This window comes from Hyperolius riggenbachi, chromosome 1 (genome assembly GCF_040937935.1).
Source record: "Hyperolius riggenbachi isolate aHypRig1 chromosome 1, aHypRig1.pri, whole genome shotgun sequence".
Lineage (NCBI taxonomy): Eukaryota > Metazoa > Chordata > Amphibia > Anura > Hyperoliidae > Hyperolius > Hyperolius riggenbachi.
This window is the reverse complement of record NC_090646.1, coordinates 291,460,038-291,483,973: the sequence shown is the minus strand read 5'-3', so window position 1 is coordinate 291,483,973 and position 23,936 is coordinate 291,460,038. Positions and strand designations below refer to the sequence as shown.

Sequence of the window (23,936 nt, the reverse complement as noted above, 5' to 3'; positions counted from 1 at the left end):
CCAGAGAAATAAGTTACCTTGAAGACCATAATTGGCTTGTGCTTGATCCCAAGAGCAGCCAAGAAAATGTTATCACATGTAACAGGATGACATATGGTAACTTCGACAATATTACAGAAACATAAACTGAAGTTCCCACAGTGAGGAGCTCTTGAGTATCTGCCCCCTCCTCCTTAATAGAACAGACCACATTGCTCAGCTGGGAGCTGCATAGCAGATCTGTACAGCAGTTGTTAAATTGCTGCCCGAAAGTCTTCCTTAGGCCCCATTCACACCTAGCATCGCAAAACTGCAGGAGTGATTTTTCCGCGATTAACGCGGACAAATCACTGGACACTGCAGCGTTTTGGGCTAGATCACAATTAGCAGTGCTATGCATGCTAATCGTGATGACTAATCACGAATAGCCAGCAAAACGCTGCATGTTACGCGTTTGTGGTTAACGCTAACTGCAAACCCGGCAGTGAGAACACTGCCATAGGCTAACATGGGCTAGTGGTTTTTAAATTTAAAAACCGCTAGAAATTCCTGCTCAAGTGTGAATGGGCCCTCAGGCCACTTTTCCATGGACTGTAAATAGGCAGTGAAATGCCTCTCAAACTTTCACAACTGCATGCTGCAGCCTGGTAACTGCTCGCTGCATCCTGGTAACTGCTTGTTGAGCACACAGTTCAACAGTTTATGGAAAAGAGGCCTTATTTTTCTTTCAGTGTGGATCAGCCCGATTCACACTGAAAGAAAATTGCGGCAAAAACGTTACACTAATTGCAGTAATCAATTTTGCCACTTTTTTTTTTTTTTTTTTTAAATCTGCGTCATTTTTTAGTGACTTTCACTCACTCCAGTCAACACGTTTTTAAAACTGCAAACGCTGGCAGTGTGCATGAGTTCTTTGGCCTCTTTCACACAGGAGACTGAACAGTGCACTTGCCAGGCACCAAGTGCCTTTCAGCTGCATCTTCGTGCAGCCGCATGGTTGTGTTTGGCATGCGTTGATGTTACAGGGCAGCAGAAAACCTGAGACATGTATCATCTGAGCATGGCTGCGCCGAAGCTTAGATGTGACCCCACAGGGTGGGGAGCCTTTCCATCAGCGCTACTTATCTCTAGCAAGCACCTGGCTGCTGCACAGGAACAGCTGAAGGGCAGCAGATTCACTGCCTTCAGCCTCCTGTGTGAACGAGGCCTAAAGATTGTATTAGGCATATATGTATTTTGGCCCCTGTGATCAGGCCGTTAGCAAAACGTTAAGTTAAGTTAAAGTAAGGGCCCTTTTTTCTCCATAACAGTGGATTGTGAAAAAGCTTTCAGTTAAAAATGTGTATAGTGGGAACTAAGCCATAGGAAAACATGGACATTACTTTGAAAATCAGTTGTCAACTTCGAAAATTACTTTGAAAATCAGCAACTAATATAGTGTAAAAGGACCCTAACTGTATAGCTACCACAGGAAATTTGTGTCCAATGACAATGGAATTATAAAGAATAGTAATTAAAGTAGTGCTTAAAATTTTAGTGATTTTAAAGAGAACCCGAGGTGGTTTCTAAGAATGATAACCGCACACAGAGGCTGGGTCTGCCTATACAGCCCAGTCTCTGTTGCTATGTAGTGTCCCCCAGGCCCCCCTGCGCTCTGCTAAGCCTCCATAAATCACAGCCGTGCTGTCGATAGGTAAACACAGACTGATGCGTGTCGACAGCACGGCTGTGATTTATGGGGGCATAGCAGAGTGCAAGGGGGGCCTGGGGGGGACACTACATAGCAACAGAGGCTGGGCTGTATAGGCAGACACAGCCTCTGTGTGCGGTTATCATTCTTAGAAACCACCTCGGGTTCTCTTTAAAGCATTCTATCTTTATTGTTTTTCGTAAATATGCTGTAGTTTCACTTTAAGGGGATGTTTAATTAGTCCAGTTTAATGGTAAAAACTGTGCTTTCAGAAAGCATTTCAAAGTGAAAACAATGTATATACATTTTTGTGGTGCTCATCAATGTTGCAAATAATGCTTGCCCGCTGAAAGGTCTTTTTGTCTATGGCAAACAGTCCTGCTTTGTTACAACAACAACAAATAACATTTGTAAAGCGCTTTTCTCCCATAGGACTCAAAGCGCATAAGCATGGCTCTGACCAATAATTGGTTGATTGGTAAATCGTGGTACAGCGGAAGAACTCTAGTCCAGAAATGCCAATCTAAATGGGTGGCTTTTCAGTCTGGATTTGAATAACTCCAGGGAAGGGTCTGTCTTTACTGGGTGTGGTAGGGCATTCCAAAGTGTAGGAGCAGCATGACAGAAAGCTCTTTCTCCAAAGGTTTTGAGGTGCACTCTCGGAGTGACCAGGTTTGAGGATCCTGCAGATCTGAGGTTGTGAAAAGTGTGGTGAAGTTTCAGCAAGTCCTTCATGTATCCAGGGCCCAAGTTGTGTAGGGAATGTCAACAGTCCAATCTTAAAGAGTATTCTCCATTTTACTGTTAGCCAGTGCAGTAAGTGAAGGATCGGTGTAATGTGACAGTGCCGAGGCTGGTTTGCTAGCAATCTGGCAGAAGCGTTCTGTACTAATTGCAGACGGTACAGGTCCTGTATAGAGGCCAGCATAGAGGGCATTGCAGTAGTCCAGCCGTGATGTGTTGAAGGCGTGAACTAGAGTTTGGAGATCCTCTGGGGGAATGAGATGTTTAATTTTTACAATGCTCTTCAGATGAAAGTAGGAAGGAATATTTGATTACAGCCGAGATTTGGTTTCTGAAGCTCAATTCCCCATCGATTAGCACACCAGGGCTACGCACAAGGTCAGAGCTGTTGTCAGAATTCCCAATCCTGATTGGTGTTGATTTAGGATAGAGCTGTTACCATTATCGTGATCTCTTTAATTAGATTTATGCCAGACTTTGTAATCTTTCTCACCCAGATTATGCATGCATAAAGAACTATAAACTCTAGTAATACCTGCCTGAAGGATACAAATCGGAATATCTGCTTATATTTGTGCTATTATGGTAGCAGTGTTTGTGAACGCTAGTGCACAGTCTAAAAAGGTTCACTTTATCATCTCACTAGAGCTCCATGAACTGTTCTAAAACACATTGCTTGAAACAAAAAATAAATTCCATATAAAACAAAGAATTCCATACTTGTACAAAGCATGGAATGAACTTGTTCATATAAAGAATCCTTTGTTTTTTTAAAAATTTAAATTTTGGGGAAATTGTAGAGCACTTCTCGGTTTCAATAGATTGCCGATATCAGCATGAAAGGACCTCTGCATAACACAACAATACATTTTCCATAAGCAACAACTTATCTGTTCTTCTTGTCAGCTATGATCAATAGTCTACTTTATATCTCTCTGAATAAATCTGAATTTGGGGTTGGGGGAAGTTAATTTGCACTTCTAGGTAGGGAATATGTGAATCAAATTTAGTGATAAAATAATTTTGTTATGGGCAGTCATATGACCGCCATTGCCCCATGTTCTTGTGTTCTGCATCTCTCGCAGGGTTTAGTGGAACAGTGCAGCCTACTGGGGATCCCTGCCACTCCACTATCCCTTTTAGGACAAGAGAAGGGGTCCTGTTGAATTGACATGCAATCGCCCTCCTGTAGGGATGAATGAAAAGGAGTAGTTTGTGGGTAGAGATTGGTTTGGATGACAGCCCTCTGGGGTCTGTAAAGAAGAGCCTTCCAGTCCATTCTTCATGGCACAGAGCACCAACAGTCAAATGACACCAAGAGATGAAGGACTTGGACCCCGTTTCCACTTGTGTGCCGGCATGCGTCTTGCGAGACGCGATGCCGACACAACTGCTGCCTCTCGCAGCCGAATCCCTCTAGCTGCGCTATACAGGGCTATGGGATACGGACAGTCCAGCACAGAATTATGCTGCAGGGCCTCAGATTTTTCCTCGACCACAAATTCGGATGGTTTACATAGACTTCTATAAGCTGCTATAATCCATCCGAATTTGGGGCCGGGGAATCAGCCCGGATTCGCAGCAATGGAAACCTAGCCTTAACCATTTATTCATATCTTCTATGACTAACGTAAGGAAGGCTACATTGTTAACAAAAAATAAAGTTTGCCTGGAAAGGGATTTTAAGTCTCATTAGTGTACATGGTGCACAGGAAGTCAGTATCTGCATCTAACCTTCTCGGTGTATGTAAAGCTGGCCACTAACCGTCCAATTTCTAGCGAAAAATCGTTCGAGCGATCAGAAATTCTGATCGGACGCATGATGTCCCAGGCTGCAATATTTTCTCTGAGTAATAGCTGTTCTAGCTTAAAGGGGGGTGAATCTGGTAATTGAAAACTCTAGTACCTATTACTAGGTACAAGACTATTAGTGCAACATTTTTCCCTCCCACCATTCTTAGTTATAGATAATTTCATACAATTACTTGTGTTCTTGAAGTGCCTGTATACCGGACCAATGAAAAGCCGCGCAGTTTGGGTCAGTCGTTGCCTGTATACAGGCTCTTCAAGGAAACCGGTAATTGTATAAAATTATCTATGGCACAATAGTGGTGAGAGGGAAAAATGTGGAACCAATACTCTTGTACCCTTTAAAGACCTCTTGTCGCCTCCACTTAATGGTGCAGAGGCCGACCCCGTGGTGGTCCTTACTGTGCCTGAGTGAAGCGCTGCTGTCAATAATGGCCACGTTGTCCACGGCGTACTGCGCAACTACAACGTGGTCATAATTGACAGTTGGCTGCAGCCTGCAAGGGGCTGGAGTAAGCCCCAGGTGAGTAAAGCTGATTTTTCATGTTTTAACTGATGATTCCTTTAGGAAAATAGCACTGTAAATGACCAATTTGATCAGAGAGCTCAGAACTCGGTCAGCAGAGGCAACAGGTAGAATCAATTCCTAATCATTGCAGTGTACAAGTAGATCCTGGCATAGAGTAAACAGGAACAGGACTTAAAGAAAAGCACAATTAGCTAGTCACTTCAGCAAAAGACTTTCGCTGATTATGGACATCTGTGTATTCAGTTTGTCTTTTTTTTTTTTTTCCTGCAAGGTATAGTTTTAAAGCAGTTACGATTAGCTGTACTGTCACTTTAACTGTATGTGGTGCACATATGTTATGCTGTAGTATTATTGGCTGTCAGCTATAAGATGCTTTCACGGTATTCCAGTACAGTGCACTGTTATAGACTATAGTGAACTATGTTTGCTGAGAAAAAGAGCATTCTTATGCCTGCCAGCACAAAGACAAGCCTTTCATTGTGCTCTACAGTGGGAGACATGGTTACATATGACTACATGCTGTCATACTCCCACCTTCAGCACCATTCGCTTCACTCTGAGCTGGGCCAGAAGACCATCCATGTCATTCAGAGCTGTTTAGTCCATCCATGTCAGACTCATGTCTGTTCTCTCAGTATTCCGATGTTTAAAAGTGTGGCAGCTGGAGTGCCAGTACACCGGAAGCACCCCCGGCCAAGCTGTGGCATAAGGAGCAGTGTTATTTGGTGGCCAGATCATGCATATGCATCGGCCGATCTGGGAGATGCTGCTGTAGAGATGACAGCCAGATGAGATGCGCACAGTATTTTCTAACCAGAGTAGGTTCACAGTGACAGGAGGTGATGTTATAAGCAGGGTGGGGGACTTATCACTAGGGTGGGGAAACAGGAAAGTGGTTGGCTATTATGACGAGTGTGGAAGCACAAGAGGGGTGGAAGGCTGTTATCACCAGGATGGTGAGGGGAGTTGATGATATGAACAGCTATGCCCCTGAGTTGTAGTTTTGCTGTTGACTGCTCGCCTTACATAACAGTTTAGACTACTTAAAGGATCACTATCGCAAAAGGCAAAATTTTGAATACATGAAAACATAAATAAAAAGTACATTTCCCCCAGAGTAAAATGTGCCATAAATTACTTTCTCTTATTTTGCTGTCACTTACAGTAGGTAGTAAGTGACACTCACAGTTGTTCAGTCCAACTGCCAGAATAGTGCACAAACATATATGTGTGTGGATGAGGGAAGGGTGGGCGGCTGCATCTTTGTCTTGATCCTTTCCAGTGAATGCTTTTTTTAAAGACTGAATTAAATAATACCACATGAGGAGATAGACTAGTAAAAGACTTATATAAATGGTTAAGGGGCGCTGCCAACAAAACGCCAACTGCCAAACGTTTTATATCCAATATATAAATAAATCACACTATGTAGTGGACCTCTGAAAAAGCTTTCTTCCTGCTGCTACCTCAAAAAGTAGGTGTACCCCAGTCTCCTACTATACTTTACAGGCTAATATAATTCAAATCAGAGGAGCACTGGACATGAACAGTTAAACAATCTTATTTTATTGGTAAAAGTTTTTCACTACAAGTAAAATAACCATACCCCAGTCATTCAATCTCTCACACACACACTGGGAGCTAGCTGATGTCACATTTCAAAAAAATATATAAAAATATATTCAGATCAAAAAAGTATCACAGCTTGAAAAGGAAAAGGTCTTTGAAGCATTAAAATTCAGCAAAAATCCATATATCCTCCTAAAGCTGGCCACTAATGATCCAATCTTTTTCATCCAATCTTACCATTTCTATGTAATATAAGGTAACTGCCTGAAGTATCCATTCAGTATATTCACTCAGTTTACCCTTCTACTACATAGATTTGGTAAGATTGGATGAAAAAGATTGGATCATTAGTGGCCACCATAAGTTAGGCATCCGTGTCTTGTCCAAATAAACTGCAATATTCCCATACATACATTTCAGTCTCTTGTTAGAGAATAGATCAGGCATGGGCAAACTTGGCCCTCCAGCTGTTGAGGAACTACAAGTCCCACAATGCATTGCAAGAGTCTGACAGCTACAGTCATGACTCATAAAGGCAAATGCATTGTGGGATTTGTAGTTCCTTAACAGCTGGAGGGCCAAGTTTGCACATGCCTGGAATAGATCCTGCACTATTACATACGTTGTATAGAGCGTTGCGTCTCGCCCGCCGTTACCAAGTGACGGGCAACAGGCGCCGCTCTAGGATTATTCACTCAGCCGTCACCTCTAGATCACCAGGTAGGTGGATGTACCACATTCGCTGGACAATCCTCTTTTTGGGCTGGTGGCAAGGAGGTGGGTCACGGTTTTCTCTGCAGGTCGCTCATTAGTTTCCACGGCGATACCCTCAGTCACTCCGGCTGCTTCCTGGATCAGTGACGTCCCTTCCCCCGTGCGTCTCACTTAGCTGCTAGTGCTTCCTTGCATTCCAACCTATTCAGGATGTGGATATTCCACTGGTCTCTCAATTTAGATCAAATCAAATCAGCTCTATACATTGAATGTAATAGTGCAGGATCTATTCTCTAGCAAGAGACTGAAATGTATGTATGGGAATATTGCAGTTTATTTAGTCAAAGACTTGTCCGTTCAATCAGATTTCGACTAATTACTGTGACAGCAACATAGGAGCAAAGTAATACAGTGGGATGCAAAAGTTGGGGCAACCGTTAACTGTCATGATTTTCCTGTATAAATCGTTGGTTGTTAGGATAAAAAATGTCAGTTAAATATATCATATAGGAGACACAAACGGTGATATTTGAGAAGTGAAATGAAGTTTATTGGATTTACAGAAAGAATGCAATAATTGTTTAAACAAAATTAGGCAGGTGCATAAATTTGGGAAATGAAATCAATATTCAGTAGATCTTCCTTTTGCAGAAATTACAGTCTCTAAACGCTTCCTGTAGGTTCCAATGAGAGTCTGGATTCTGGTTGAAGGTATTTTGGACCATTCTTTACAAAACATCTCTAGTTCATTCAGGTTTGATGGCTTCCAAGCATGGACAGCTCTTTAACTCACACCACAGATTTTCAATTATATTTAGGTCTGGGGACTGAGATGGCCATTCCAGAACGTTTTACTCGTTCCCTAGCATGAATGCCTTAGTGGATTTTGAGCAGTGTTTAGGGTCGTTGTCTGGTTGAAAGATCCAGCCCTGGTGCAGCTTCAGTTTTGTCACGGATTCCTGGACATTGGTCTCCAGAATCTGCTGATACTGAGTGGAATCCATGCGTCCCTCAACTTTGACAAGATTCCCAGTCCCTGCACTGGCCCCACAGCATGATGGAACCACCAACATATTTTACCCTAGGTAACAGGTGTTTTTCTTGGAATGCTGCGTTCTTTTTCCGCTTTGCATAATGCACCTTATGTCCAAATAACTCAATTTTAGTTTCATCAGGCCACAACACCTTATTCCAAAATGAAGCTGGCTTGTCCAAATGTTCTTTACCATACCGCGAGCAGCTCTGTTTGTACTGTGGGCGGAGAAGAGGCTTCCTCTGCATCACTCTCATACAGAATCTCCTTGTGTAAAGTGCGCCGAATGTTTGAAAGATGCACAGTGACTCCATTTGTAACAAGATAGGTCTTTGGTGCTGGTCTGTGGGTTGACTCTTACTGTTCTCACCATTCGTCGCTTCTGTTTATCCGAGATTTTTCTTGGTCTGCCACTTTGAGCCTTAACTTGAACTGAGCATGTGGTCTTCCATTTCCTCAATCTGTTCCTAACTGTGGAAACCGACCGCTGAAATCTGAGACAGCTTTCTGTATCCTTCCTCTAAACCATGATGGTGAACAATCTTTGACTTCAGGTCATGTGATAGTTGTTTTGAGACCCACATGTTGCTACTCTTCAGAGAAAATTAAAAGAGGAGGGAAACTAAACAATTCACTCCTTAAATACTCTTTCTAATAATTGGATAAACCTGAGTATGTAGGTCAGGGGTCACTGAGCTTACCAAGCCAATTTGAGTTCCAATGATTAGTTCTAAAGGTTTTGGAATCAATAAAATGACAACAGTGCCCAGATTTATGCACCTGCCTATGTTTGTTTAAACAATTATTGTGCACTTTCTGTAAATCCAATAAACTTCATTTCACTTTTCAAATATCACTGTTTGTGTCTCCTATATGATATACAGTGGTTTGCAAAAGTCTGCAAAAGACTTGAGACTGGGGTGGAGGTTCACCTTCCAGCAGGACAACGACCCTAAACATAAAGCCAGGGCAACAATGGAATGGTTTAAAACAAAACCTATCCATGTGTAAGAATGGCCCAGTCAAAGTCCAGATCTAAATCCAATCGAGAATCTGTGGCAAGATGTGAAAACTGCTGTTCACAAACGCTGTCCATCTAATCTGACTGAGCTGGAGTTGTTTTGCAAAGAAGAATGGGCAAGGTTTCAGATGTGCAAAGCTGGTAGAGACATGCCCTAAAAGACTGGCAGCAGTAATTGCAGCAAAAGGTGGTTCTACAAAGTATTGAAAAAGTATTGACTCAGTGGGCTGAATAATTACGCACACCCCACTTTGCAGTTATTTATTTGTAAAAAATGTTTGGAATCCTGTATGATTTTCGTTCCACTTCTCACATGTACACCACTCTGTATTGGTCTTTCACGTGGAATTCCAATAAAATTGATTCATGTTTGTGGCAGTAATGTGACAAAATGTGGAAACTGTCAAGGGGGCCGAATACTTTTGCAAACCACTGTATTTAACTGACATTTTTTATCCTAACAACCAACGATTTATACAAGAAAATCATGACGATTAACAAAGGTTGCCCAAACTTTTGCATCCCACTGTATATAGCTCTTTTTACTCTGGAAGAAACCTACTTCTTATTTGTACGTGTTTACATGTATTTTAAATTTTGCAGGTTTTTTTTGCAATAGTGGCCCTGCTAAGTAAGGCTGCTAAGAAGTTCTTTTCAGCTTCTGTGTGCCTATAATGCACATTCTCCACTCAGTACTAGTAGTTCTTAAAGGGAGTCTGAAATGTAATTAAAAAAAAAACAGAAAACAAATACCTAAGGAGATGAAAGGCTCTGGATCCTATACAGCACAGATCCATGCCAGTGTTTAGGATGGACTGAGAAAGAGAGGAATGTGTACTACCTGATGGACCACACCTTTCCTGATTCAGACCCATCAATTAATTTGAGCTTTGTCAGAAATGTGTGAGGACCTCGGCCCTCAAAGGATTGGTTTGACACCCCTGCTATGGAGCCTTTCCGTTCCGCCTACGCGCCGCTCCATACTGTGCATGCGTGAGCACGCATTCTCGTGCATGCGCAGTTCGGAGTGGCCTGTCTTCGGGAGCACTCGGGCTCCCAAAGACTTCCAAAACCTCCCACAGCAGCAGGGAGAGCAGTCTCCAACCCATCAGTTGCAGACTGCTAACTGGGGATCCAGCGCTGGAACACGGGGACCGTAGGAGGAACGGGAAGGCTCTATAAGACCCCAGAGCCTTCCCTCTTCTTAGGTGAGTATCTGAAATGTAATAAAAAAAAAACAAACCAAAAAAAAAACAACCCACAGACTCCCTTTAAGAATGGTGACCTTAGGGATGTGTACTGTCCAGAATTTAAAAATAAATGGTTTACTGATTGGTAATGATAAACAGTTTCTAGATGTGAAAAGAGTCTATCACTGATGACATAGGCAGTGCTGGCTGTCTGGACACTTGTCCATTGTTAGCTGTATAAAGCTCAAGAATTAATTCTGTTGAATCCAGCAAAGCTCTTTCCTTGATAGTAACTTTCCTTCAGTTAATTCTCTGATCCAGAAATACAATTAGCGGCTTAGCTACTGAAATGTATCTGTCTTACGGAGATAATCTCTGAGTTAGGAGCTTGAAAGGCCACTGTGTAATGATATCATCTGATGCACTGTCACAGCTAGAAATGTATCACTTCAGATGTACAAAACAAAGAGTCCTTTCTGCATTCAGAGAATGCAATAACGTTTATACTGTACATTCTCACTTCTTGTTTTATTTGTAGTGATATGGATGAAATATGTGTCTCCTTTACTGATTCCCCTGTTGTTGCATATTTTCACTCTGACCTTAATCTGTCTTGAAACATGTCATATTAGACAAAGCTTTAAGTTATTATTTAATTTGCTTAATTTACAATTTAATTACTTTTGGGGGTTCTGGAGCCAGTTAATTTACTGGCATCATTCTTCTGAGTTGGCAGAGAGAGAGACACACTCTCTCACTTTGTACAATTCTTGCCATATAATGTATTGAAGCTCAGTATATACTGTAACTGCTGCAAGTTTCTGAGCCATGGTGAAACCTGTCACTGCATGGACTTTTATAGCAGCTATACTGCCCTGCTAAAGCAAAAGGAAGCAGGTACTTGAAAGCTGATTTTTCAGGAATCGCCTATAACAATTTATAATGTCTGCCGTTTCTTGATTTCTTAAAATTCCACTAAAACTGTGCAAGAATATTATCATCATCTGGGCAGAAGGACTTAGTAAAAGTTCCCTGAACACGGCTTGTGTTTTGATTACAGTCACTGTTATCCGGAACTCAACTAACCAGTCGTCTCACCCAACCAGCACAAATCGCTGGCAGTACTCACAGTGGTGAAGGCCAACTTCATAGGATGTTTGTGGACTGTGCTGTTGTTATGATCGCTGCTGCAGCAGGTATTGCTGGCAGTAGTAGTGCTGCTGAGGCAGTTCTGATCTCTTTCCATGCAAGCTGCATAGCTTTGTCTGCCTTTCCCTGCTGTCAGCTTGTGACTGATTATCATTCACCTGTGTGGGAATCTGCATGTCTGCTCCCATTGGATGACCTCAGTATAAAGATCTGCTTCCTGCAGGGTTTCCTTGGGCTATCATAGTTTCAGTGTAAGCTAGTCTTGCTGTTGCTCAGCCCCAGACCGTGTTTCTTGTTCTAAAGATACTTTGCTGGTTTTGCATCATATATTGGTTCATTGCCCATATATATGCATACCAGCACGTTTATTATTTTCCTTGTATTCGTGTTACGTTGATACATCAGTGACGCTGATATATACGTACACGAACTGTTTATATCCTGTGTTCAGTTAGTCAGTTCCAGCACGTTTTGGTGGATGCGCGTATCGTGATCACCCGTGCTGAGCTAGTTATCCTGTTCCTGGTCCCGTTTGTGGATTGCGTTCATCTCTGCGAAGAGATAGCGAATCCTTCTGAATCCTGTCCTGTTTCCGTTTGTGGATTGCGTTCATCTCTGCGAAGAGATAGCGAATCCTTCTGAGTCCTGTTCCCTGTATTGCTCCAGTTCTAGTCAGAGTTCCTGCTTATGTCATATATCGGTTCATTGCCGATATATACATATGTTAGTCAGACGTTACAAATAGTTTCATTGATAGCTGTAATTGTAATACGCTAGGAAAACATACTTATTGTATATTTATCTGTGTTACGTTCATCTATCTTGATCCTGCTATTTCCTGACTATCCTGTCCTGTCTTTGTGAGGCACGCCATCGCTGCAAACGCATTGGCTGCCTCATTCCAGTCTGTCTTGTTGTGGACGCTTGCTGTCGCTGGGTAATGGCTGGTTAAGCAAGCGTTCATTCTGTCTACCTGTCCTGATCTCCTCAGTTCTGGTTTATGCGCTCAGCGCTACTTTGCGCTGAGACGTTTTCACGAAAGTATTGTTTGTGGCTGTTCGGATCTGCATCGGCTCTGTGCGCCACAATCTCCTATTGGAGTCAGTCCTCTCCTCCACTAAACTGGGGATATCCTGATTCCTTGTGCTGGTGTGTGTACCCCCTTCACGTCAGCTTATGCATCGCGTGCTGACCGTGGAGAATACACCTCCAAGCGTGACAGCTGTGCTTAAAGGGTACCTGAGATGGGCATTCATGGACAAAACATACATACCTGGGGCTTCCTCCAGCTCCCTCCGGCCTGATCGCTCCCACTCCTTCATATTCAGGCCCCAGAAAGTCCAGTCCGGGGCCAACTGCGCAGCGTGCACGTTTGTTTGCCATGTTCACATCGCCTGGATCGTTCTACGCCTGCGCATTACTGCTGCACAGACGCAGAACAAGACGGAGGAACCTGGCCTGGCCTCCTCCATAGCGCCGATCCCCGCCCGCGTCCCTTCCCTCCCCGCTGATTGGAGGGAAGGGACGCGGGGGGGGGGGGGGGGGGACCTGTGCTATGGTGGAGGCGGGGGAGCTGCAGAGACTGACACTTCACATGTAAACAGCCGGCTGCGACATGCTGCGTGTCGCCAGCATGGCGATCGATTTATGGGGGCATAGCAGAGCGCAGGGGGGAGACTGGGGGAGACAGGATAGCAACAGAGGCTGGGTATTATATGCAGACCCAGCCTCTGTGTGCTAATGGCATTCTTAGAACCCACCTCGGGTTCTCTTTAAAGACTGGGTTTCATGGCTCCTACAAGATTAATATACTTTCATTTAATAGAGTTCATGGTATGTATATAGAGTGGGGTATAGTACTGTATTAGCTAGGCCTATTTTTACCCTCTCAAGCAACCAAAACAGTCTCAAGCAACCAGAAAGCACAATTATCTGGCATCAGGTGATCCTCATTGTTGCCCGATAAGACTCTACTGTAGTTGCACACAAAAACTGGACTTGATTCCTTTTGCCTTCAAAGACATAACAACAAAAGTTGTTTAGGCGATACCTTTAATGACGAACTGTACAAGATTCCTTTGCAAGCTTTCAAAACTTTAAGTTTCTTCTTCAGGCATGTTTCAGAACTGGATCAGAACCATACTGCCTTCGCAGGGCAGTATAGCCCCAGATGTCTTGCTTTGTAGACACAAATGGTGTAGTTTTTGGACATGTTGTCTGTCTTGTGCTGTTACAGCAAGCATCATGTGGCTTTAGAAGTTGACTACGTTTTGTGTTATTATTAAACATGAATTTGTAGAAGGAAAAGGGTGAGATAACGTAGGATATCACATGTGTACCCAGAACATTCTGTTGCAGATTTATCTGATACTCTCTTCGCATTTCAAAGACTATATTGTTCTCATGGGACAGAGCAGAGAACATATACTGGAGTTCTGTTTTGTCTGAAGGTGTTGTCTCTGGTCTGGCCAATTTAGTTGGTTGTTTTAACTCCTTCTCTTTTAGTTAACAATTATTTAAATGTATTTTGTTGTGCAAGAAAACTAGTGCCAAATCAGTTAATCTGTTAAACAAATGGCGCTTGCTTGTTGCCTGATTGATAAACCACTAACTGCTCTCTAAGTGTTCATATATTCAAGAAGCTGTTGAGCTGGCCATACACTAGGCCAAATCCCCGCCGATCGACAGCAGATTCGATCACTGGGATCGAATCTGCTGTCAAATCGTTAACGTTACTGCTAAATTTTGATCTATTTCGTCCCGAAATAGATCGATCGCTCCGTGCGGGAAATTACCGTCGATCGCCCGTGGGTAGGGAGCGCATCGCTAGCGGTGTTCGCGTGCCCGACGACTGATGCAATACAGCTTGATACATTACCTGATCCGGACGGCGCGTATCCCCCCGGTCACCGCTGATCCGTCTCCGCGCTGGGCTCCGGATCCAGCAGGCTTCGCTTCTTCCTGTCCCGGCAGGAAGTTTAAACAGTAGGGGGCGCTCTACTGTTTGAACTTCCCCCAGACAGTGAAGAAGTGAAGTATGCTGGACCCGAAGACCAGACCAGAGCGGACAAGACAGCAGAGACTGGGGAGTCGCGCCGGCAGAGCAGGTAATGTATGGGGGGGGGGGGGGAGCGGCGGCACCACCACCACAGATTGGGAACGGTTTCAGGCTGAAATCTATTCACAATCTGTTTGCAGTAAAGGCAGCCATACGATCCCTCTCTGATCAGATTCGATCAGAGAGGGATCTATCTGTTGGTCGAATCTGATGGCAAATCGACCAGTGTATGGCTACCTTTACTGGTGCCAAGCCCCAGATTGATTCAGTTACCTCTGCTCCACTGTGACCTGTTCAGACCTCAGCATTTGCTTCCTAGACAAGACAAGACAAATAACATTTATATCGCGCTTTTCTCCTGGCGGACTCAAAGTGCCAGAGCTGCAGCCACTAGGATGCGCTCTATAGGCAGTAGCAGTGTTAGGGAGACTTGCCCAAGGTCTCCTACTGAATAGGTGCTGGCTTACTGAACAGGCAGAGCCGAGATTCGAACCCTGGTCTTCTGTGTCAGAGGCAGAGCTCTAAACCATTACACCATCCAGCCACTTCCTAACATTTAGGACTTATTCATTCACAGTATCAGAGTTACACACGGCTACTGGCCAGACTGGTATTGAATTTACATCAGCGCGAACATAAGTCTGGCATCTTTGAAAGCTTTGGACTTACAGGCCCATACAGGTGTATTGAATGGAGGATGCACTGTGTGTGGCTAGTGATGATATTGAGGTGCTGATAATGACACAAATTAGCACCCGGTGACTGCCACAGGAAGGAAAAGATGGCAATGAGATGTTTAATTTAAATAATCAGAAATACAAGGAAGAAACTAAATGCAAACGCCTACCAAGCCTATGAAAAATTGGAAACCGGGGCAACTGTCAGCACTTGTCTGCAAACATATTGGAAGCCAGAATGCCACATCAAGGCTATTGCTGTAACTCTTGTCCTAGTTTACAAAGAATACATCCAAATGTGGACTTCTGCAATAGATTGTGTGCAGACTTGAGTAGAGATTACCCTCTGGTGCGTTGGGTAGTCAAGACACCAGCTTTGTGTAAATGGCTTTCTCTAGTGCCTCACTAACCAGTGCACTGTGAAGCAAGGCGTAAAACAAATAGCAGCTGCTCAGACAAAGTATATATACGTTGCTTGGGAGAAGCCTCTGTACTCGGTACAGATATATTGATTTCCCTAGATTGTGGAATAAATATGTTCCAGAGATATAATCCTATTCAGTAAATGGTGAAAGGAATAAATTGCAAAGTGCTATATTAGTCTTCTGCAGTTAGACCAGTCCTAGATGGATTCTGATTACCGTAGATTATATTAGTATTGTGTCTTTACACTAAGCTGCTGGATGTGCTTTAGCTGTTTTATGGGTTTGTCTTTGTGACTCATCTCAGAATTATGCAGTGCACACCAAAAAGCGCTAGCGTAAAAGCAAACGCTTAGGGCCCTTTTCCACTAGCAATCGCAATCAAACGCCAGCAATTGCGTTTCACTCCAGAAAGTGATTGCGATTTGCAAATCGAATCACTATAGTGGAAAATACTTCTCATGATTTCTATGATAAAGTAGCAACCCTAGCGATTTAAAAATCACTAGTGATTTGCGATTTTGCGATTCATCTGTGCAGTGGAAAAAGGCCCGCTTTTTGAAGTGATTTTTTAAGGCGATTCTAGGCATACCTAGCATTTTTTGGTGTAGCATTTTTCATGTTTTGTTACAGTAGAGCTGTAACTGAACAGCTTCTGTAACAAAAATGCTTGGAAAATCGCTCTGATCTAGTGGTTTTCAGAGCGATTTTCTACTTTCCTATACTTAACATTGAGGCTGAATCGCCTCAGAAATGAGCAAAAATGAAATCGCTCTGGTGTGCACCATCCCATTGAAATACATTAGCCAAGTTCTTTTCAAAGCGCAAGCGTTTTTAAAAATGCTCAGAACCGCTCTTGGTGTTCAGATATACACTACATGAGAATTTGCAATATATATATATATGTGTAAAACCAGAATTAACGATGTTTTACAATTAACATTTTTTTTTTACAAATCTTTATCTTAAAAGTGTCCCAAGATGGTGTTAAGCCATTTTACTACCATTGAGTCCATGTCATGCCAATTTAAGGCTAAAACTCTTTTCTGGCTGCTGAGTGAAGGTTGCATCAAAACCATCAGTGAAAATAGGTAGCCCCTGTCTCTCATGCTCTACCGTACAATCACTGTTGTTGTGTCTTCAGGATGGCGAGCTGTTTCACTTTGTAGCACCCGCGCTGTAGTCATGTCCTGTTTACACAGGAAGGGTTTGCACAGCATACATATATAATCGGCGCCGGTAGACTTGGGCGCAGGACACAGCCAGTAAATGGCTGATCCTGCTGCTGCACAAGTCAGGGCCGTGTTAATTACTATCCCCCCTCCAGGCCACCATGGATAGTGGGGAATGATATAATTTGGCTTCCAGCTATTGCTGGAGGCCGATTTATTGTGTTTTAAAAGCAACTTCGTTACTCACTGAGCGCCTCTATACAATTGATTCCTATTCTAGTCTATGGTGGCGCCGGCTGTGTCCAAATCTACCTGCGCTGAAAAGAACTGCTCCGTTTGCACAGGCCACTTCCAGTATCACGGCCATAGACTCCAGCGATGGATGCAGTGAAAAAGGGACTCTGTTGCCTGTTACTGGACACAGTGAGGTCTTAACAGGATAAATCTAAACTTCAATGTCTCCATAAAATATTCCTGTTTTGTACATTATCTGGTGCATGTTAGCTCATTTGTGCAGTAATAAATAAAGCTAAAACAATTGAAAGTTAAATTCTATAATAAAAAATATAGTCAACCCCCTCCCACACATTGACACAATTTAGGATTTGCTGGGCACTTAAACTGGCCATACACCTGGCCCGATTTGCGCCCGTTTCGACAGCAGATTCGATCACTGGGATCGAATCTGCTGCCAATCGTTCACGCTACACGCCGAATTTTGATCCATTTCGTCCGATCCCGTCGATAGCGCCGTGCGGAAAATAACCGTCGATCGCCCGCGGGTAAAGAGCGCATCGCTAGCGGCGTTCGAGTGCCCGACGACCGACGCAATATAGCCCGCATACATTACCTGCTCCGCCGGCGCGACTCCAGTCTCCCGGTCACCGCTGCTCTGTCTGCGCTCTGGTCTCCAGGTCCGGCATGCCTCACTTCTTCTAGCCCGGCAGGAAGTTTAAACAGTAGAGCGCCCTCTACTGTTTAAACTTCCTGCCGGGCTAGAAGAAGTGAGGCATGCCGGACCTGGAGACCAGAGCGCAGACAGAGCAGCGGTGACCGGGAGACTGGAGTCGCGCCGGCGGAGCAGGTAATGTATGCGGGCGGGGGCAGCAGCAGCAGCACCACCACAACAGATTGTGAACGGTTTCAGGCTGAAATCGGTTCACAATCTGTTTGCTGTAAAGGTAGCCATACGATCCCTCTCTGATCAGATTCGATCAGAGAGGGATCTATCTGTTGGTCGAATCTGATGGCAAATCGACCAGTGTATGGCCACCTTAAGAGCTCTCCACACTGTTCCTTATCTTATAGATAAATGACCAAGACCTCATGACTTCTGGACTACGGTATTTACCTTTAATTCTTCCTTAAGCTGAAAATGATGGGGCCTCTCTGCTCTATTACAGATCCTAATGATTAAATATAACTTAATGGAATCACTTAAAATGTTTCTCTCCTTTGATCTTTTTCTATACTGTATCCACATACAAAATATCTGTTTACTGCTATAAAATGCAGTGTTTAAAATTCTCCCTCTCCTCCCTTCACCTCCTCCCTCCCTGTGGTGCTCTGTGAAGAAGGACATTTTGTGGTTATTGAAAAAAAACATGTTATTTTACAGCATGAGTCAGTTCACCAGTGTGTGTTTTTATTATGCCACTTCTTCATCCAAATTACAGTATGCCTGTGTAATGCTGATGCCATTTCACAGTCTGGTAGTTGTTTTCAGTTAGGAAAGTCAATTTCCAGCAGCTCATTAGAAATACAGGTTATAATTGTGGCCACCAATCACATCCACATATGAGGAAGAACAGGTGTTTATCTCTTCTTCCAATTCACTGAACCTACAAACTGAGAAAACAAACAATCTTCATCCAGGGCCGGCCTTTGCTATGAGCGACCTGAGCGGTCGCTCAGGGCGCCATGCTCTCAAGGGCGCATGCGCCCTGTCGCCCTTTGTCGCCCCGCTGTCTCTCGCTGCGTCCTCTCCGTCTGTAGTTAGAGCAGGACTACAAGAACATGGTCGCCGATGTCCACAAATGCGGACAATCGGCAGCCATTTTCTTGTAGCCCTGCTCTAACTACAGATGGAGCGGAGGCGGGGAGAGAAGAGTGACGTCGGCATTGGAGCTGGATGTCAGGTGAGTCAGTCTCTGCCTGGCCCGCTGCCGCAGAAGAAGGAGGGGGATTGCCTGGGGGCATACTGGGGCAAACTACCTACACTAAGGGCATACTGGGGCACACTACCTACACTGGGGACATACTGGGCAAACTACCTACACTGGGGGCATACTGGGGGCATACTACCTACACTGGGGGCATACTACCTACACTGGGGGCATACTGGGACATACTACCTACTCTGGGGGCATACTGGGGCATACTTCCTACACTGGGGGCATACTACCTACACTGGGGGCATACTACCTACACTGGGGGCATACTGGGACATACTACCTACACTGGGGGCATACTGGGGCATACTTCCTACACTGGGGGCATACTTCCTACACTGGGGGCATACTACCTACACTGGGGGCATACTACCTACACTGGGGGCATACTACCTACACTGGGGGCATATTACCTACACTGGGGGCATATTACCTACACTGGGGGCATACTACCTACACTGGGGGCATACTACCTACACTGGGGGCATACTACCTACACTGGGGGCAGGCATACTACTACACTGGGGGCAGCTATGCTACTACACTGGGGGCATACCACCTACACTGGGGGAAACTATGCTGCTACACTGGGGGCAACTGTGCTAGCTATATGGGGCAACTATACTACCTACACTGGGGGCAACTATACTAGCTACCTTTACTGTGGCAACTATACTACCTATGCGTGGCTACCTACACTGAGGGCACCTACACATGAGATCCTATACTGAGGGCACCTATACCTGACTACCTACCTACCTATACTGAGTCTGAGGGCATTTTTTGGGGAGGGACGCACCACAGCTATAATGAGGGTTGCAAATTGTTGGTGCTATATTTGGGCCTGTGTGTGTGCGTGTGTATGTGTGTACGTGCGCAAAGAGGATGGGGGGGGCACCAAAATCGGTTTCCGCTCGGTGCAGTGAAACCTAAGGCCGGCCCTGTATTCATCTGCTTACCATTGGGAAAACATGAATGTTTGTTCATAAACCTAACATTTAACCTGCCTCAGGAGCAATAGCCTCTCTGCTGGTGTCTCTTGTAGGTGAGATGACCTGCATGCCAAACATGATCACCACACCAGTAGTAATGTGATCACTATATGGGCTGATCAGAAAGCTAGAAATAACAATAACAATAATATTTATATAGCGCTTTTCTCCCTGGGGACTCAAAGCGCTGTGACCCTGCATTATGCAGTCTCAAAGGCTAGGGAAAAGAGGTGAGTTTTTAGCCTTTTTTTAAAGCTGTCCAGAGAGGGAGCCTCTCGTACTGATTGTGGAAGTGAGTTCCATAGAGTAGGGGCTGCGTAGGAAAAGGCCCGAGCACCAAATGTTAAGTGTATCCTGGGAATAATCAGCTTCATCTTGTTGGCAGAGCGGAGGGTGCGTGGAGGGGCATAAAGTTCCAATAGATCCGCTATGTATTTGGGTCCCATGTGGTGTAGAGCCTTGAATGTCAGCAGGCAGATCTTAAAATTGATTCTCCATTTTACTGGCAACCAGTGAAGAGTTTGCAGTACTGGGGTGATGTGTGAGCTGCGGGGGGCATTGGCTAGGAGTCTGGCTGCAGCATTCTGTACTAGCTGTAAGGGGCGCAGAACCTTTTCTGTAGATCCGATGAACAGGGCGTTGCAGTAGTCTAGGCGGGAGGATACAAATGCAATAATAGTCATATAGTTTACATATTCACTACCTCTGACAATATTCGTGCAGAGAAAATACAACTGTATTGCAAATAAAACAGGGGCACAAAATTAGCAAACATACACATGCAATCTGGATTCATAAATGAACATAGGCTCATAATACATCGATGAACAATGGGTATCCCTGCGCTTATTACAGAAATTAATTACATTCAGTGGTCTTTGTAATAAAAGCTTTGTTTTACATTTCACCCACTATTGATGAAAATTGCTAAGATCGCAAAAAATTGTAACTTAAATTCGTGTATACACATACTTATAAGAAATACATTTCTACCAGATTAAAATGAACTAAAATTATTATTCTCCTACGTACCTGTTGCTTACAGTACACAGTAAAAATCTGACAGATCCAACCGGGATTGCTCAGTCCAACTGCTAAAACAGTGTGCTAATGAGTAGGAAGGCTGGCCGACATCTTTGTATAGATCCTTACCAGGGAGGGCTTTTGTAAAGATTAAGGCTGCTTACACACTGACGTTACAGGCGCACGTTAGTGCAGCCTGTAACGCTCCACCAACGCACAGCAATGTAACACAAGTGGGCTGTTCACACAGCCCACGTTGCATTACATGTAACGCTGCACGTTCTGCCGAAAGTGCAGCATGCTACGGCGTTACAGCGGCTTAAGCCGCGTTAAGACTGTTTGCACATGCGCAGTCATGTTGGGGAGGAGCGGAGAGCGGCCAGGCACATGGCTAATTAATATTCACTGCACGTTGTGACGTGCAGTGTTTACTTCCTGGTGCGGCCGCTCTGTGCGGCGATTGGCCGGCGGGACCACGTGATGCCGCATGCGTCCAAGAGTGCGCATCACGGACGCCAGAGTGAGCTGCACAACGCGGCTCACTCTGACGTCCACATCAAAGAGCACCAGGCCTTGCATTAGGTGCACGTTATGCGACCTTAACGTAGCACCTAACGCAACGTCTTGGTGTGCAAGTAGCCTAAAGGAAGTACTGAGAATCCCCAGGAGGAGATGGAATAGTCCAAAATCTGTAAGATTTCTACTACCTACTGTAAGGGACAGCAGCATAAGAAAAAAGAAATTCATAGGGCATTTTAATCTGGTAGAAACATACTTTTTAGAAATATGTGTGCACATGTACCGTATATTCCGGCGTATAAGACAACCCCCAACTTTTCCAGTTAAAATATAGTTTGGGATATACTCACGGTATAAGACTACCCCCTCTTCCAACGCACACCAAATAAAAATTTAAAAAAAATCATATACTGGTGCTATGTATGAACAGATACTGGTGCTGTACTGTCTGTGGTACCCAGTATATAACAGTATATAGGCGATTTACTGGTTGGATTGGTCAACTCTCCCTCTACCTACGTGGATTGGTCAGCTCTCCTTGTCTACCTGTTTATCAGAGCGGTATGAAAGAATAGATCGTGCTGTGCCCATAAAACACGCCTCTTTCATCCTTCTGGCCCACCCTTGTATCCTATTTACTTCCTTTTCTGCCTCTCAGATCTCGCACATGTGCGCCTGCACCGCTTCACTACAGTCCTCAGCAGTGATATCTGAGAGGCGGTAACAGGATAGGGCGTATCACCCAACATCAATGACACCCGGTGTATAAGACGACTCCTGACTTTTCTGATGATTTTTAAGGGTTGAAAAGTAGTCTTATACGCCAAAATATACAGTATTTTAAATTCCACAGTTATGCATCCTGCCTTTTTATAAGTGAAGGCCTGGTTATTCATGGAACACATTTGTGTGCTAGCAGTACTATATACACCTTGCATTCAGATTGTTTATTTACTTTACATTTTATAGTGACGTTTCATGTAAAGTATTATTTCATTACTATTTCCTGCTCTCTTTCCTTCACAGGAGAATTACTCACTCAGCCTCGACCAGAAGGAATTTCAGAAATAATCTGTCCAAAAAATGGCAGCGAGAGAGTGAATGTAGCCCTGGTGTACCCCCCTACTCCAGCAGTGCTCAGCCCCTGCTCCAAGTGATCCCCAGCATCTCGCTTTCCCTTGCAGTATTTGTGAACTGAGGAAAACAGAATAAAGGAATAATGTAAATGAGACAATCGCAGAGTACCCAAAAATTTACACGAACTGTGACCATGTGGTATTTAAGATGCAGCAAAGGCACAACTCTACTTAACTGGGAGGCACTGTGTCACTTTAGAGCTTTAAGGTAGGTACTTAATAAATTACCAACGTACATATTTTTTTCCAGCTGTGATTAATAAATATTCTTGCATCTAGGTATTCTAGTTACTCTGAATAGTTACAGAGTTTTAAAAGGAAACTCTACCTTTGAGAACAGCTCAGTGTGTTCCGTTTGACTCTCTATATTGCATAGTTAATTTAAAAACAAAATGTTTTAAATATTATTATGCAGTAAAGCAATATAAAGAAATGCACAGTGCTTCTAAAATAAACCGGTAAATAGGAGTGTCAGTTTGCTTCCTACCAATGGTTTAGGCGTTGAAAATCAGTAAGGCTGAGTTCACTCTGTGTTTCATAATGTCTGTGGTACAATGCTGGCATGATGCAAAGCACACTCTGCACATTAAAACATACAGGTTATTTTCATAGCATGACCAATTTCAGTGTAACATGGGCATTTTCACAGACGTTATCCAGAAGTGTACAGTAGAAAGTGCATTAGGATACTGTATGTGGGCAGAGTGTTCAAAAGTGGCAACATAACATGACGCGCATAGTGTGAACATGCCCTACAATGCCTCTTAGCCTGTGTAGTGAGGAAAATGTTTCTGGACAGATTTATTGCAACTGTTCTCCAAAAAGTGTACAGATTACTGAACTTGCTGTCAGTTTTTGAAATTCTTTGAAATTGAAGGATGACTTTTAGTAATATTTATTGGAGCATTGATCTAGGTTTTATGGCATTTTTACTATAGCTTTGTCTGTCTTCTGATGTCTTTTCAAGCCCAAGCCTGCCCCCTTCTGGCTCTGCTATAATGACTCAGCTATAATTATTCCTGAGCAAAGCCAGACTGAATGGTCAGTCGGGTATTTTATCAGGGCTGATAACAAGCAGGCTAAGCAGTGAAGAAGAAACAGAGAGCAGAGTAGGTGTTTTCTCTAATGTTCCCACTGATATATATGGTAAAATACATGAGAATGCTTCATCTCTGGTTCACTTTAACAATGTAAATTGCCTGGCTGTCCAAGCATTCCTCCTCCTCCATGGTCGCAGCCGTATCCGTGTGCTGGAGGGGCCCATCACCCATGTGTGCCAGCGGCTGCGTCAGGTACTTTGCTGATTGCTCACCTCTTGCCCAGGGTCCAAACGCAGCAC

The 23,936-nt window shown here is 43.9% G+C and overlaps 1 protein-coding gene across 1 annotated transcript in view; it reads left to right on the top strand.

The window, feature by feature from the left end:
* Positions 1-22,805, top strand: part of MFHAS1 (multifunctional ROCO family signaling regulator 1) — a 112,482-nt gene extending 89,677 nt beyond the window's left edge. Inside the window, exon 2 of the mRNA XM_068233709.1 lies at positions 22,488-22,805. Within this exon, the coding sequence (XP_068089810.1) occupies positions 22,488-22,618 (131 nt within the window). The 3' untranslated portion in view covers positions 22,619-22,805. The remainder of the gene's footprint in view (positions 1-22,487) is intronic.
* Positions 22,806-23,936: the final 1,131 nt, after the last annotated feature.